Source organism: Mustela nigripes, chromosome 7 (genome assembly GCF_022355385.1).
Source record: "Mustela nigripes isolate SB6536 chromosome 7, MUSNIG.SB6536, whole genome shotgun sequence".
NCBI lineage: Eukaryota > Metazoa > Chordata > Mammalia > Carnivora > Mustelidae > Mustela > Mustela nigripes.
The window spans coordinates 125,780,781-125,797,898 of NC_081563.1; the positions used below are offsets into that span (position 1 = coordinate 125,780,781).

Below are 17,118 nucleotides of genomic sequence, written 5' to 3' on the forward strand. Positions count from 1 at the left end.
GTTATCCCAGACTCTTACTAGGAGAAAGAAAATAGAACCTATACTTAGGTTCTATTAATTAATAGACTAAATTCCTAAACTTCTTGACCTGGCTCTTGCCTACCCTCTCCCTACTCTTCTGGTCGCCCCTCTTTTCTTCAAGATTCCCCTGTAGAGGGCACGCAAGCTCTACCGCTCTTGTGCCTCACTTCCGTTCGCCTTCACCCTTCATCTTGCGCATGTGCACACTTCCCTTCCCGGCGGCCGTACACCGGAGGAGTTGGCTGAGCCAAAGATTGCACCCACTACGCCTGCGCACTGTAGGCTCCGCCCCCTCCACCGCCGTCCCCGGAAACGCTTCCTTCCTACGCCGTCGCCGCTGCTGCCGCCGTCGTTGTTGGACCTTTGCCTCTCTAGGCCGGTAGGGATTCTCCTCCATGGTCCTGTCTGTCACCGCTGTTTGGGGAACCAGCCGGTGAGGCTGGGCCGCGCTCGGACACTTCGACCGTCGAGTCGGTCACCGGTGAGTGAGCCCCGAAGGAGCCTGCGGACGGGCGGGCCGAGCAGCTGGAATGGGCAGGATTTTCCCTCACTCTGGGAATGGGTCTGTCCGCTCCGCCCCTACCCCCCCTCCCGGAATGGGCTCGCCCCTTCAGTCCCGTCCCTCCTCCCGGGCGGGGCGGTGTTGCTATGGGGACGGCCTGCTGGCTGAGGCCCGGCGTGTGTCCTCGCAGGTGCCAGGGCGGCCCTGGGTCCATGGCGCGGCAGCGCTGACCCAGGCCCCAGGTGGCGGCCGGGCCCCGAGGGCCGGCATGGCGGGCCAGTTCCGCAGCTACGTGTGGGACCCGTTGTTGATCCTGTCGCAGATCGTCCTCATGCAGACCGTCTATTACGGCTCGCTGGGCCTGTGGCTGGCGCTCGTGGACGGGCTGGTGCGCAGCAGCCCCTCGCTGGACCAGATGTTCGACGCCGAGGTAGGGTCCCCTGGACGGCGCGGTCTGAGTCTCGGCCTCATGGGGTGTGCTTTGTGGGTCCAACACCGCTCCCTCCTCTCCCCACCCCGGGATCTAGACGTGGCTGGACCACCATCTCGCTCTGTGACCCAGGGAAAGGGACCTCTTCTTTCTGAGCCTCAGGTGTCCCATCCATAAAAATGAAAGCACTGAGAACAAAGGCAGATTATTAGTACAGAGGAAAGGGCCTGGATATCCTAAGGAACAGTCCTGCATTCCAGGCAACGTGATGCATCTCCTTTCTGACACTCTGAGGAAGTGACTTCACTTCTCCGCCTGCAGATTCTCAGGTGCCAGATTGAAGAGAGGGAGGATGAAAGAGCATTCATGGAGGTATTATGGAAACAGCCTGGACTTTGGAATTGGGCCTCGGTTTAAATTCCTCTTACTACCTGTGTGGTGTGGGGCAAGTGCTGTCCCCTCTGAACCAACGTGTTCCTGTCTGCAAAAGCATGGCAGAGCTCATGGATTGCCATACAAAGAGCCTGTACTTTGGATTCAGAAAGGTTCAGCGTCCCATCTGGGTCTAACTATACTATCCATGGGGATTTGGGCAAGTCGCTTCACCTTTCTGAGCCTGTTTTCTTTCCTGGAAACTGGGCGGAATCATTCTCAGCACAATGTAATGAGGCCCAGAGACCCCGGAGGTATCTAGGAAGGTGAAAGTGCTTTATCAAGTAATGGAGGGCTAGGAAATGGTTGCATTTGAGAGGCAGCTGTGGTGTATGGAAATGAGCACAGCTCTCGGGGGCCGGGAGATCGGGAATGCAATCTTTGCTCCTGCTGCTGTTCTCTGTGTGGCGCTTGGGCAAGGTATTATCCGAAAAGGGGTAACAGTAATGTTAACAATAGCTTTGCGAGGCTGTTGTGAGGATAACAGGAGATCATCGAAGTCTGAGGTCTTTGTAAGCTGACGGTGCTGGGCAGATGTTTGGTATTCAGTAGTATTGTCTCGAGAGTGGTGGAAGTCGCACACACACTATGTGCCCAGTAGTAGCCTATTAGGAGCCTCTGTCCTCCTGGGAAGGGCCTTAGGGAATCCTGGGCGTTGTTGAAGAGCCGTCTCACACACATGACCTGGATCCTAGAGCAGGGGTTGGTGGACCTTGAAGGACAAGATAGTAAAGGTTTTAGGTCACAACTACTGGACCCCGCCATTGCAGTGCAAAAGTAGCCAGAGACAGTGCTAAGCAAATAGGTGTGGTAGCGTTTCTGTAAGACCTTATTTACAAAACTACGTGTCTGACTGGTGGGGCCTCGGTTTGCCAAACCCTGTCTTAGTCCTTACTCTTGCCGTTTACTTACTGTATCACTTTGGGCAAATTACTTAACATCTCTGAACTTTTGCTTTTCCTTTGTAAGTCTCTTCTTGGCTGCTGTTTGGGGTCAAACGAGATACCATAGTGGGTGTCTGTGAAAGCACCTTGTTGGAAATAGGCTGCCATGCAGATGCAGGGCCCTTTTGTCTTCTGTGCTGTGGGAAGAATGCGTTTTCCTTAGGAGGTCCTGGAGCCTGGAGCTCCGCCAAGCCAAGTCACTTTTCCAGCATATTTCCATTTGTGATTCCCCCTCAGATCCTGGGCTTTTCCACCCCTCCAGGCCGGCTCTCCATGATGTCCTTCATCCTCAACGCCCTCACCTGGTGAGTATCACCAGTTTTGCTTTCCAGCTTTTGGGGTCCTAGCACTGGAACTAACTTCCTAAATTCAGACATGAGACAGGCTGGCACTTGTTCCTGGGGAATGATGGACTAAATTGGGTGGCAAAGGCCAGCTCTGGGACTGGCTTCATTATAGGGCTCCTTCCATTATGATTTTGCTTTAGCTGGAAAGCTCTTACATCACTCTGCATGCTGCCTGTGGGATAACTTCCATCTCGGATCACTTCCCTGTTGTGGAACGAGGTGAGGAAGGGTTTGGACCAGTAGTCAGGAGAAGTCAAGTTCTGTTCTTGGTCCGTGTGCCATGGGCCACGTTACTTCCTTCCTCTCTAGGCCTCGGGCTCCTCGTCAGTACACCTGAGAGCTTTGACTGGGTAACATTTAAGGCCACTTGTGACCATTGCCTGCCTCTTGAGAGGCAGTCTGGCAAACCGATTAAGATCTCAGCTTCTGAAGGCAGACTCACTTGGCTTTGAATCTCAGCTTTCCCACTAGTCTAGGGACTTTGGACAGTTGATCTATCTAGGCCCCAATTTCCTCATCAGTAAAATGAGGCAAATGATATTACCTATCTCATAGTTGTAAGGGTTGAATGAATTCATTCATGGGAAGGACTTGGAACAACACCTTGCACATTACTGTTCTTCACCTTACACCGGAGATTGAAAATGGGTAGGCTGACTATGACCTGAAGTTGGCTCCTGGATATGTTCTGTTTGGCATCCCACAAATAGTGTTTAAAATATTTTTCCATTTAGTTGAAAGTCAGGATGTTTTATATATAAAAGTCAGATTTCTGGCTTCTTTTGAAAAATGGGAAGATCATTTGATTCCAGGCCAACCTTCCAATATGAGGATTTGTCCAGCTGCAAGTAGCTTGTTGTCCCCACTTTCAGTGGCCCGTGTATGCTTCAGGGTGCCACAGTCCCCACAGTCCCTAGGATTCCCCTGAGGGACAGTTACTATTTCTTATCAAGCTTATACTTTTGTTTTTCTTCTACTCAGCCTGATTCCCTCCCAGCATTACCTGCCAGCTCTCTCTAGGCATCTAACAATGTAACCCTTGCTTCACACTTCTCTTGCTTCTGACCACTATGCTGTTATCTTGATTGTCTCTACTCCCCAAATGATCTAAGGCCAGGACAACCCAGTGATAACTCACTGCTGTCCTCTCCCCACAGTGCCCTGGGCTTGCTGTACTTCATCCGGCGAGGGAAGCAGTGTCTGGATTTCACTGTCACTGTCCATTTCTTTCATCTCCTGGGCTGCTGGTTCTACAGCTCCCGTTTCCCCTCGGCGCTGACCTGGTGGCTGGTCCAAGCCGTGTGCATTGCACTCATGGCTGTCATCGGGGAGTACCTGTGCATGCGGACGGAGCTCAAGGAGATCCCCCTCAACTCAGCCCCTAAATCCAATGTCTAGAATTGGGTCCTTTGGACGCCTGACTGGGCACTTGGCCCCACCCTCCCACCCTAACTCCCCCAACACCTTGGGCTGCTCAGATCCTCCAGACGAGGTCCAGCCCAGGTCTGAGGAGAACCCTGGAAATGTGAAGTCTCTGTTGGTGTGGGAGAGATAGTGAGGCCCCGTCAAGAAGGCAGGTAGCAGCCAGGACCACAGCTGCAGGAATGGCCTCTGTCTGCTGAAGCCTGGCTGTCTGGGAGGTCAGCAAGGGGACCTCTGTCAGGGTAATAACAGAATTGGAACCATGTCATTCTTGAGCCACCATACCTGTCACCAGCCTGTTATTTTAAAAAAAGAACCAAATCAAGGATATCTGATTGGAGCAAACCACTCTTCTAGTCATCTGTCTTACCTTCCTGGGACAGCTGTTACCTTTGCCATGTTGCTGAACTGCCAGCTATTCTGTTTGGAGAAACATTCGGTTTCTGGATCCGTAGCCACAGAAAGAGACAGAGGTACAAAGTATTAGGCTGCGGTCGGGGAGAGCACAGCAGATGGAGGCATCAAGCACAAGGAAAATGCACAGCCTGTGTCCTGCTATACGCATGTGTGCACACACCCATGAACCCATGACTAATTTTCTTCCAGTTCTCTCTACCGGGTCCCCATCTGCTGCCAGCTCTCGACAGAGCAGGCCACAGGACCCAGAGAAGAGTCCCAGCATCGCTCCTGGTCCACCCTTCATGACAGAGTCACTGCCTCTTCTCTAGGAATGACTAGGCACCCCAGCTCCCACTGGACCTCACTTCTGGCAATAGTTCCTTTTTCCTGCCTTCCTGGGAATTCTGCAGTGGGAAGGGTGTGATGGGTGCCCAGAGACGGGAAGGCCAGCCTTCCAACTTGGGTTGTGCTGATAGTGCTGAGGCAAATAGGAGTTTGCTGCTAAGATTTCTGTTTGGGGAGGCATGTCTTCTGTGAGGGGCTTGCAGCTGTCCCTCCTGTGTACATAAATACAGTATTTTCCACGGTTCTGCCTGTGCTTACTTTGTACTTCTGTGGCTGGGCCGGTGAGAGACCTGCACAGCCAGACAGGGTAGCTATAAAGAATGATTAGGCCACCTCCTCCTCTTCTAGACCCCAGATTGTTCTTCCATTTGGTTAAAATACGAAGTGCGGGGAATTCCTGTCCTACCCCGCCATCTGCGGCCACCTCTGCTCTGCCTTGGGTGAACTGCCATGACTGAGTTTCCTTTTCCTAGCCAGTGATTTCTCAATGTGTCCGGTGGAACACACTTGGTCTAGACCCACTTCTGTACTGAAACCATCAGTGTTCCTCTTCGGGCCTCTGGAGTCTGCCAAGAGTGTGGTCAGCTTTCAGCTTTGCAGTGTTAAGGCTTCACAGATGAGTTTTGCTCTCTGCCCACGAAGCCTTTCTAGCTTCCTGGCTCCCATCACTGCAGAGTAGGGAGGTGAGGCTGACATGATGAAGGTTTAAGAGTGAACATGTTTGTGGGAGACAGGGAGGGTGCTAGGATGCGGCACTACAGTACCTCAGTGCTCTGGCCGAGCTGGAAGGAAGCAGCTTGTTAATGGGGCTTGAATCCTGGCTGCACAGTCTAGCAGATAAAGCCAACTGAGGTGACTTCCCCTGGGATGGTGGATTTCCCCCAGACACCACAAACCATAAAGGCATGTGGCTAATGTTTTTTGGGAAAGGTCACCAGAGCACAAGTCATGTGGCTGTTGTCTCCCTTGGTCAGCCGGGGGCTGGTTGCTCCAGCTGGGTTGGCACACATCTTTGGGAGTTTCCTTCAGAGACCTGAGCCTGTTCTGCCTATCTTCTGTAAAGACAAACTTTGCCCCTTGAGTGGTAATTTGGTTTTTAGAAACTGCCAGAAGTCAAGGGAGCCAACTTTTTTCCTCCAACAATACAATAACAGAGCCGGGTGACAGGAGTGAAAAATGTGTGACCTTAGTGAATTTTTTTTTTTAATTTTATCTATTTGAGAGAGGGAGAGAGCACAAGCCAGGTGGAGAGGCAGAGGGAGCAGCAGATTCCTCACTGAGCAGGAAACCCAATGTGACGCTCAATCCCAGAACCCCAGGATCATGACCTGAACTGAAGCCAGACATTTAACTGACTGAGCCACCCAGCTGCCCCGAAATTGTTGTGATTTTCTAAAATAACAATAAAAGCAGTGTCTAGAGGCAAGTTCCAGAGAGAACTGGACAGTGGCAGGGACATGTTTGTCATTTTATTTATTTCATTGTTTTATATATATATATTATTAAAGTATTTATTTATTTTAGGGAGAGAGAATTCCAAGCAGACTCTGCTGAGCAGGGAACCCAATGTGGGGCTTGATCTCATGACCCTGAGATCACAACCGAAGCTGACAGCAAGAGTCTGATGCCCAACGGGCAGCACCACCCAAGTGCCCCGTTAGTCATTTTAGTAATAAATAGCTGGGCTTAATCGATGTGCAGCAGTGGGCTAAGTGCGTTACATGCTGTTTTCTTAATCTTCACAACAACCCTCAGAAGTAGGAAATACCATCTGTATCTTCCAGATGTGGACACGAAGGCGTTTGCCCCAGGTTATGTGTTAGGAACTGTCAGACCCAGGATTTGGGCTCTGGTTCTAACCAACTCATTCTGAAAACATTAAAGGATGTGCAAGTTCTTCAGTTTTAGTCTTTCACCTCTCACCTCTGCCTTCCACTGTATTTATTTTTTTTTAAATACGAAGGATATGTAGTGCTTTGTAAACACTTGAGTTTTCCAAGAAGAACTGATAGACTATATTAAATATGGCCACAGAGTCCCAAGTGAACCACAAGCCCCACAGTGTCCCAAGTGAATATAGGAAATGGTTTTATTTCCAAAGGATAAAGGAAAGTTAGCTCTACCCCGCCACCGAGTTGGTGGATCTCTTGACTTTCTAGGGGATCTGAAGCGTGGACCTCTTTTCATTCCCCACCCCCTAGCCCCCTACTACCTCAGCTTCCATTTGGAGGAGGGGGACACTAGTGCGTAGCTGGTGCTCAGAATAGTTTATGACCCAGAGGCAAGATGGGAAAGGAGAAAGGGATGTCTAGCTCAGAGGATGCCCCTAGCTTCCAGTTCTGGGCAGTCCTGTCTGGATCAGAGCCAAATGGGGGCTGGGGTGGCAGCCAACCGATGCCAGGGGGTGGGGTGGGAAGGCCCACATGAATCCTGTCGGGTGCACAGTTCAACCATGCTCCCCTGGAAGCACTTCGGCTGCTCAGTGACCTCCCAGATCAGAGTAGCTTCCTCTAGCGGGCCCAGGGGGCAGTCGTGCACAGACATGGATCTCCTCCCTGTATCTGTAGCCCAAGGAGCACAGAGCTTCAGGGGCAGGTGCAGTATGGGCAGATTGAGGGCACAAGAGAGGCCCTCTGTGTAGAGGGAATTAAAGCCTTGCTTGAGGATTTTTTGTAGGAAAGTAGCAAGTGGTGGTGAAAACAACATTGAGACAGGAATGGGTAGGGGTTGCTGAGAGTTTGGACCCCTGTCCTGCTACTCTATGGCCAACAAAGAATTGTAGGGGGCATGGGGAACTTGGGTGACTTGGTCGGTTAAGTGTCCAACTCTTGATCTCTGCTCAGGTCTCGATCTCAGGGTCATGAGTTCAAGCCCTGTTTGGGCTCCATCCTGGGTGTGGTGCCTACTTAAAAAAAAAAAAAATGAGTTGCAGGGCCCATAGGACTTGAGAGAGCTACAAGGGAGTGCAGGGTTAAATCCTGGGTCCCATTACTAGCTGTGAGGATTTAGATAAGCTGCTTGACAAGGAAACCTTGGTTTCCTTGTTTGTAAAATGGGGAGAAGCTAGCAGTTCCTGTGTTGTGAAGATTCAGTGAGATACTTCGAGTAAAGTAGCACGGTGCATGGCAGGTAGGAAGTGATCCAGAAATCTTGGCAGTTCTAGTTACTGGACCCCTGCCCCATTTCTCCTCCTTTTACAGAGACACCTTTCTCCCCAGCCTCAGTGTTCTCAGCTGTTAGATGGGGGACAGGTTTGCCCTTGATCGGGATGCAGCTACCAAGTACTGCGTGCGCTCCTAAGTGCCATCCACTGCAGAGTGAGTTCTGTGTATTCTCACTTAATCCAGTGGGATAGACACCGTTATGTTCCCATTTTGCCCACAAAGAAACTGAAGACTAGGAGTAAACAACTTGCCATTACATCACACAGCCGATGAGAAGCCAGGCCCGTCTGCCTCAACAGCCTCATCCTTGCACGTTCCAATCATGTTTCATGTCTTCTCTATTCTCCGGAATAGGAGAGGGGCAGTCTCTGGAATCCAGATGTCATTATAACAAAAGGCTGTGAATGTGAACATAAGACTGGTTTTTTAACAAGCAGCTAATTCCCATAAAGGTGAGCAGTTAGGCTGGTGCTCGTGAGTGAGAAACAAGGGGCTTTATCGGGGCACAGCGCCCGGAGAAGGCAGGAGAAAGAGGACAGACATTTGTTTAACGTCGCACAAACTGGCTTAATGTACATCAAGCCTGATTTGCTCGAAGCCCTGTGGAATGGATATTAGTATCCCTATTTTATAAACTGATGAAGTAGGTTCAGAGAGCTCAGACTTCTTTTAAAAGTCACTCTGAATCAAATACTTCAATCCCCCCCCCCTGCCCCCCGTTGACTGTTAGGGAGCCTTCTGGGGGTGGTGTCCTCTGAAGGCTGAGATCTGTTGCTAACTCCTGCCCAAAGCAGGATCTAACTGAGCCCAGAAGAGGAGCCTCACTTTGAAATAGTCAAGCACAGGGAAGGTGGTAACGGGAGGACCTCAGCTGTGGAGCTGTGGGACTGTGCGAGACAGGTTGAGGCTCAAGCGCCAGCTCAGGTGCAGTGCTGGGAGCCATTCACACCGCAGCCTGCATCCTTGTCCTTCCCAGCGGTACCCGGGATCCCAGCCTCACCAGCCTCAGCACACAGGCACGGCCCATCCAACTGCTGTCCTTGGGCCCAACCCTGGCTCCCTCTGCGGCAAAGTGGAAGCTGCCAATCTTACCCACGCCTTTCAGGTCCTCGCTTGGGGCTCCCGGGGCAGGCTCCCAGGAAGACTAGTGCAGGGGGTCGCGAGCCCGGTGTGTTTTGGTTGGCGCGCGCTGCCCTGATTGCGCGCAGACTGACGTTCGCGCGGAGGTTGATGGAATGGTGGGTGCTGGGGGTGGAAGGGCGAGTGGGGCGATTTTCGAAGACTGGTGGGATTGATGATGGCCAGCAAGGAAACCGAAACCGCGACTACCCAGGAGTGGGCCGGGGTGCGAGCCGAGCGGGAAGACAGCTCGGATCCGAGTGGAGGTTGCGGGGAGGCGGCTGCGCGGGGGAGGCGCGCGGAGGCTCGCAGGAGCCCAGCGGGGCAGGGCGGCAGCGAGCGGCCCTGCGCAGGCAGGCTCAGGCTGGCCGCGCTGCCCAGGGCTAACGCGGTGCGTTTGCGGCCCCGCCAGCCCCGGGAGGAGCAGTCTCAGAGCCGAGAGCTCCGGGGAGGAAGAGGGTGCAAGCGGGCAGGTTTGGAGAGACCCCTGCCATCTTCCTCCCTCCCGCGCCAGGCATCTGCTCCACCGCCTGGGGTCTTCGCAGGAGGGCTCCGTGCCCCTTGGTCGCTGTGCCGCTTTCTTCAGGGTGCCACTCCGCGCACCTGCCTTCAGGGGAAGATCCCCAGATAGCCCGGGTACCCTGGGCTTTCCCTCTTCCCAACTGCACGTTCAGGGCTATGTCTCCTGCCGACTGAGGGCGACCCTGACTGGATGGGGTCTACGGGGCCTTGGGGTTGGGGGGAGGGCGTGTCGTGTCCCACGGGAGCTGTAGAGCCCAAGCCCTGACACTAGGCCTGACATTTCGAGGCCTATCTGACACGCATGTGTTGACCCCCGACGCCGCAGTGACCGGGGTACAATGCGCGTGAATGACAGGCTGGATGGGTGCGCGCTCTTGTGCCGTTTTCCTTCCTTCGGAAAATGGAATGGGGAACAGCCCGCAGTTCGAGATTGGAGCTCTGGCCCCGTCAGTTCCTCGTCGTGGGGGCCAAGTCCCCTTCCGCCTCCGCGGCGCCACGGGCTGTCATCTCGTTGGCTTGCGGGGCCATTGTGAAGCATCTGGCATCCAGAAAGTACCTGACAAACGACCCAGAAAGTCCCTTCTGTGACCGCATAGAGTGCACTCGCGGGCCGGCCAGCTTGCAGGGGTGGGGAGGGGTGCAGCTTGCTCGCTTCTGTGTGCCACGTTCTAGGCTGACCTGAGGGGGCCTGGGAATGGGGTGGAAGAAACCTAAAATCGTGATGCACATTTTTCCTCCCCACCTCGGTCGAGGGCCTCTTTCCTCCATCCTTTCCTGTCCCCAACAGGCAGAGGCAGCGGTAGTATTCATCAGTTCCCAAAGGGAGATTTTATTCGTAGACTCGTGAATTTGCCCGCCCATGCCTCGCACGTCTGGCTCCCGGCCCATGTCGCGCCACCTGTGAGCAGAGACCTCGGTGTTAGGAGCAAAGAAGGCCGCCAGGGGGCGCTGCCGTCCGGGGAGAGGGCTCAGGGACCAGGACCTGCTCAAGTCCAGCGTGTTGGAGATCTATCTGGGTTTTGTGAAGGGGAAACCTCCCTTTCAGCAGGACCCCCAAGCCCTCCATCCCTTCCTCTCTTGGGACCTCGGTTCTCTCATGGAAGGGTGGAGTATTTTGTTTTCTTTCTTTCTTCTATTTCCCCCACCCCCAAGGAACTTTTTGTTCAGAGTAAATCTTTGAAACATAAATAAATGAAACAAATGTGGGGTGGTGATTTGGTCTAAGAGGGGATGAGATATGGCAGAGCTCTACTTGACTGCCTTCCCCTGAATTTGGAAATCCTGAATTCCTTTACTCAGATTCATGACTGAGATTCTGAGCCTTAGCAATTATGGACCCTCCTGAGGCCTCCAGGCAGGGAGACACCCCACCTCAGAACCCCCACTTCCAGTGTCCCTCCCCAGAACCTCTATTTGGGTCTTGAGGGGTCCAGCCTAGCGACCACCCTGCCTCCATCCATGGTTTCCCCTTCTCGGGGCATGGAGGGGAGTCCCCTTAGCACTGCTAGATAGCCATAGCTCCCAAAAGTCTGGATCCTGGGCCTCTGACTCTGGGGCCCAGCTCCACGTCTGGCTCGGGGCCCGTGTCTCACCCTGGCCGGGCCGTGGTGTTGTCACACTTTGTATAGATGGCACATGGGTAGCTCAAGTGATGCAGAGCAGAAGCGGGTACAGCAGCGCTTGACCCAGCGCAAGGCAGATGGTCTGCACATCACCCGGGGCCCTGGGAGGTGGATTCGCGTGGGCAACCCCTCAAACCAGATCCACTGGTCAGCTGCTTCCAGCTGCTGCTTGTCCCCCGCGGGAGTTCTATGCTGGTAGGTCTTCAGGAAGATGATGCGGGGGTCCCCAGTGGGTGATTGCCTCCCCTGAGCTCCAGGGCAAGTGGTCAGGCCATGGTCCTTTGATGTCCTGGGGAGCTCGGGCTCCACCTGCGCCTTGCTCTGGCACGCTGCTTTGGGTGACTGCTGGGCCTTGTTCTTCTCCCCCAGCCCCACCTTGGGCTCCCCTGTGGACTCTAATTTCTTGGATTCCAGGATGTTCTTGGGGCACCCAGCATCTTGGAGCTCTTCGTTACCTTGTTCCACTCTATCGCAGACATTGCTGCTCCTGGCACAGGGAAGAAAGGCAGTCAGCAGAGCAGGGTGAAGGCCCTGGTTTTCCAGCCGCACCCTGAGACTGTTGCTATGCGACTAGCTCAGGGGAGAAAGCTAGAGAGGGCCAGAAAGGAAACATCACCACCAGAGGCCTTGTACCTGGAGGGAGGGGAGGTGCTAAGGCCTGGCTAAAGACCAGAAGAGGTTGGGGAGATGAGAGACAGTGACCCCTGGTTAGGACACCCAGGACTAGATGTCATCTGTGTGGGCTGCTGGCCAGGGTTCTGCCTCTCTGGATTGCAGTTGATGGGGTGAACTAGTCCAGTGTTTTCAAATTGTGCTCCAAGAAACCTTGCGTTTCTGAAGAGACCTCTCAAATGCCCTCTGGGGAAGGGCAGGGGGAGGGTAGAATCCTTTTCTGCCCAACACAATTGAGGCCTGAGGAAAGATACTCCAAGAGAGGGTCTGCTGCTTTAAATAGTTTGGAAAACTATGGGACGAGAGGGGCCTGATCCATCCAGCCCAGTGTTAACTGACTGCCTGTGTCTAGGAGGCCAGCTCAGAGAGAGGAGCTCTGAGAGGGGGCGTTAACCTTCCAGTGCTAGGAGACTTGCCCCAAGGGTGTGTGTAATAGACTAAGTCTTCTGTAAAGTGGCAGCGTTGTCCTAGCTGAGTGTGTGAAGACTCAGGCTCAACATTATGGCAGTACCGATGATAATTGCTACCACTGAATGTCTGCAGTGCATCTGGCCTGGGACCCTCACACCAGCCCCACAAAGTAGCAGGCAGTGAAGGGGAAAAATGGCTTGAAGGGGAAAAAAGCTCAGGCTTTCAAGACCGACAGCCCGGGGTTCAAATTTGCCTGTGCCTCTTACCGCCTGTCTGATCTGGGGCAAGAAATTTCACCTCTCCAAGCTTTAGTTTGTTTCCTCATGTCAGACTGGGGTATCTCTGTTCACCTAATAGGACTGCTATGAAGAATTAACTAGACAGGAAATGCTTGTGAAGTACTTAGCAGATACCTAAATAAATATCAACTTTCTTAATATTCTGACATGTTTTATGAGGAAGCGGAGTCTTAGCAAGATGGCTGGTCTGCAGGTGAATCTCTGGGTTGTGTACATTTGAGGGTGGGGAGGAGGAGGAGGAGTGGCCCCTCTTGCTTGGGTGGTACCCAGTTAGTGGTTAGTCCCATAACTGGATGATTGTGACGATGGTTAGGATCACAGCTCTGATACTACACGGGAGTGGCTTCAAATCCTAGCTCTGCCACTTACCGGTTTAGTTAGCTGGGACAAGTCACTGCCTCTATTGAGTCTCAGCTCCCCATCAGTGAGCTGGGGCTGATAGATGCCTTTATCATAGATCCCTGGTGAAAGTCAGGTTTTCTAAATTTGTCAGCATAGACAGTGCCTGTTCCCAGTGAAGATAGCCATTGGGTCCATGTTGGGGGCCAGGGGTGTGCCGAGCTCACCCAGTGGAGATCCCAAGGATCTTTGGAACTCTGAGCAGTGAATTCCAACACCTTTTGGCCAGGTTATGCAGTTCTTGGATCCGGGGGTTCGAGCTCTTGAGCAGCTTCAAGAGCGACAAGTTTTTTAATACCTGCCGGGGTTGAGAAACCAGGAAAACAGAAGCTTCAGCTTTCTTGAGGTGGCCTCCCACACCCCACTAGACTTTGGCTCAACTCAGTTCCGTGCTGGGCCTGGTGACTCCCGGGTCACTACAAGCCTGGCAATCCCAGACCAAAATGGGGCACCTCACCATCTTAAGTCGGTTCCGGCCGATTACTTTGCTGACAGGTTGTGGTATCTTGTCCTGTGGTTCTTCATCTTGTATCTGAGAGACCAAGGGAGAGTGCATGAACGTAGGAGAAATCCACCCCCCGCCCCGAAGGCCTCTACTGTGCTTCTCCATTTGGCTGAGCATGGATTGACCAACCTTTGGGAGTTTTGTCACCTTGGTTTGGGGGCGGAAATGGGGAGGCCATTCTAACTCTCCTGACCTGCCTTCACCCTTCAGCTCTTCCTTCCTCTCCCCCACCCCAGGCTGGATAGCCCCTGCTCTGTGTGTGGTCCAGCCCCCTCTGTGTCCACTAAGTCCAACCTTGGAAACCATTCTATTCTTGGGCCTCTTCTTTGCTGATGGACTCATACTGGGGCTGTGAGACCTCAAAAACAGATGGAGCAAGACTGGTACCAGGCACCACCTGCTCCCTGCCCCTCTCAGTTGGGCCAGCACTCAGGCTGGCCATCAGGGTGGCTCTGCTGGAGCCTCCAGCTCGGGGAGCTGTGACATCACTGAAATTTGTGACAGCAGCAGGGCTGGGTCTCCAAGGAGTACGTGGGTGGCAGGGGTGGAGGGTGAGGAGGAAACTCCCATCTGTGGAAAAACCTAGTAGGTACCAGACAGAGGCACACACTGTCAATACCTCCCTGTGAGGTAGGAGAATTATCTTCTCTTTTTAAATAAAGAAGCCAAGGTTCAAAGAGTTTAAGTAATTTACTCAAGGCCACACAAGGAGCTGGAAATTTAAGGTCTGGCCGTCAACACATGAAACCAGGCATTCCCAACTATGCCCATCTGTTCATTCGTGTCATATGTTGACCGTGCACCTGCTACATTTGTTATTCTAAGCACTGAAATAAAAGACAGTTCTTACCTTCAAGGAACATACATTCTAGTGGGGGAAAACGAAATAGTGGGTGTGCTTGTGACTTTTACATTCGGCTCTCTGAAACAAAATATATGTGTGTGTGTGTGTGTGTGTGTGTTTATTATGAATTTTACTGATAGAAATCTAAAATAATAAAATTCTACAACACTCTTTGTTGTAAATTCCAAAGAACCAGTTCATTCTTTTTTTTTTTTTTAAGATTTTATTTATTTATTTGACAGAGAGAGATCACAAGTAGGCAGAGCAGAAGGCAGAGAGAGAGGGAACGAAGGCTCTCCGTCGAGCTGAGAGCCCGATGTGGGGCTCGATCCCAGGACCTTGAGATCATGACCTGAGCCGAGGGCAGAGGCTTTAACCCACTGAGCCACCCAGGTGCCCCCAGTTCATTCTTAAAGTATACTTTTCTTGGATTTTGCCCAACTCCCATCCATAACCCACCTATGGCTGCAGAGCACGAACAAGTGGAGCTCCAACATAAATGCTGACATTTGCACTTACACTGAACAGGAAGAAGGTACAAAAGTGAAAGAATAAAAATGGTCGAATTTCACTCATCAGTGACATATTGACTTATCTGCTATATTGGATCAGAGTTTTCAAATACCAAAAGTATATTTTCTCAGATTTTTTTTCACGGTGCACTGTTTATAGTGGACTAGCTACAGACGGGACATACGTGTTTACAGTTAATTGCATTATTAACGTTTTCTCCGTTGTTTCTTAAGGCTAGACCAGGGGTCAGCAAATTTCTTCTGTAAAGGGCAAGATCATAAGTATGTCAGGCTTCGCAGTCCATATCATTACAGCTGCTCCCCTCTGCTACTGGAGTGTGAAAGCCGCCACGGATGCTAGCAAATGAGTAGGCATGGCTGTGTTGCAATAAAACTTTATTTACAAGAAGAGTTGGAGTGAATTTGGCCCATGATCAACCCCTGGTGTAGACAATCAATAAAATAATAAAACCTGATTTATAACAAGTACCTGTTTCTCTGGGGTTAAAAACGCCTACCAGGGCTGATTTCCGGCTACCAGCGTGATGTCATCGAAAACACAGTTGAATGGAAACGCGCAGTAGCCTACCGCCCGCCCACTGTCGCCCCACGGATGGGAAGATTCTCAAGAACCCAGACAGTAGCAAAAGGTAGCAAGCAATTGGAAAGTGATGAGTTTGAGCATTTTTCACCTTTGTTTTTAACATCATTAATTAAATTAAGTTTGCATAATTTAATTCTTAATGATCGCTAGGCTTAATGACTGGTCAGTGGAGTTCGTGGAAGCATAATAGGCTTTTACAAGCCCTTATGAGTCAGTTCCAGCACACCACTGTCATGGCAGAGGGAAATAAGTGTGGGGAGAAACGTAAACAGGACAGAGGGCCGAGGGAGAGCAAAGTAAAACGTTTGCTAGTTTTAAAAAGGGTGGAATGGTCCGCATTCGCCAACCAGATGAGATTTGAGCAGGGACCTGAAGGCAGACTGGAAGCAGCAGGACATGAGGGTGGGGTGGCGGTGCGGTGAAGGGCTGGCGCAGAGGAGGGCTGCTCTGAAGGACCTGCCTAGCTGGCCACATGGGTAACCAGAAGAGCCTGTGGAAAACAGCTTCCCAGCCCCAAGTCGTTCAGCCAGTCCGACGCCCAGCCAGTCCGACGCCCAGCCAAGTGAGAACTACTCTCCACCATACCGCCTCTAGGGCAGGGGCGTGTGTAGGCATAGGGGCCGCTTAGCCCTGCCTTTTAGGGGTGACAGATCAAGCCTAGGCTACAGAACATCTTTGTCATTGTCAGTGTCCTTTATTATTAGGGTGAACAGGGGAGGGTAACGTTCTGTGACCCAAGGGAGAAGCCTGGAGGTGACTCAAGAGTGGGGGACACTCCCTCTCCCCTTCTCCCTTCTGTCCAACCCACTACTCCTGGCTCCTCTTCTTGCCAGCACGAGTTCAGCCCTTACCACGTGGACTCTGGTGGGCTGCCTCGGGGCCCTCTACAACGGCCACTCAGCGCCCAGGCGTCAAGGGCCTGGGGTCCCACTGTGTGCTACACACTCGGGAGAGCAACATTGCAGGCAGAGCAGGCTTCCTCTCAGGAAGTTCATGGGCCCGGAGGGAGGTACTGCTAGAATATGGGCTTTCCAGTGACAGTTTTGTCTGTTCTATTCATTGATAAACCCCCAGAGCCTGGTAGGTCACAATAAGGATTTTTTGAAAAAGTGAAGTAAACAGCATTACCAATGACAAAGGTAATCCCAGGGGCTGGTGAACTCCAGAAGACCAGCCCACGGAGGCTGACAAGTCTTTGTAGACCCGGTAACGAGGAATGAAAGAGTGGAAGTTGGCCGGGCAAAGGGATGTGAGCTAGACTGCACTTTCTCTAAAGAGGGAATTTTGAAAACATAGGTGTGGAAAAGGATTATGAACAGTTTATATGTTGCTAGAGTAGAAAGAAGGGGCCCAGAGTACCTTGGCTGGCTGGGGCTTTCCCACCAAGGGACTTGGAGTTTGTCCTGAGGCTGCAGAGACCCTCTGGAAGGGCTCTGGCAGCCAAGGCAAAGTGGCTAGATTTGGTGCTGGGGGCCTGGCCTGCTGGCCCTGCCACTCTGTCCTAGTCCGCGCTTTCCCCTCACGTGCTCACCTCCCTCAGAATCGGTGTCTGTCTGAGCATTTCACCCCCATGGGCAGGGAGTTCTCCATGCCCAGACTCTAC

General features: G+C 52.3%; 2 protein-coding genes across 3 annotated transcripts in view; one reads left to right on the forward strand and one right to left on the reverse strand.

Moving 5' to 3' along the window:
* The first annotated feature begins 642 nt into the window (after window positions 1-642).
* SYS1 (SYS1 golgi trafficking protein) overlaps window positions 643-17,118 on the forward strand; it is a 33,148-nt gene continuing 16,672 nt past the window's right edge. The window contains exons 1-3 of one of the 2 annotated variants that reach the window (XM_059407090.1): window positions 643-953; window positions 2,567-2,634; window positions 3,834-5,087. In XM_059407090.1, the coding sequence (XP_059263073.1) occupies window positions 792-953; window positions 2,567-2,634; window positions 3,834-4,074 (471 nt within the window). In that variant the 5' untranslated portion in view covers window positions 643-791 and the 3' untranslated portion in view covers window positions 4,075-5,087. Of the gene's footprint in view, window positions 954-2,566; window positions 2,635-3,833; window positions 5,088-17,118 lie in introns of those variants that run through there. The other variant, XM_059407091.1, reaches the window with a different exon arrangement.
* On the reverse strand, window positions 9,824-15,377 carry TP53TG5 (TP53 target 5). The gene is made up of 3 exons (XM_059407089.1): window positions 13,508-15,377; window positions 13,218-13,348; window positions 9,824-11,756 (listed from the first exon to the last, which is right to left on the reverse strand). The coding sequence occupies exons 1-3, from the start codon at window positions 13,895-13,897 to the stop codon at window positions 11,261-11,263; spliced, it is 1,017 nt and encodes a 338-aa protein (XP_059263072.1). The 5' UTR covers window positions 13,898-15,377; the 3' UTR covers window positions 9,824-11,260.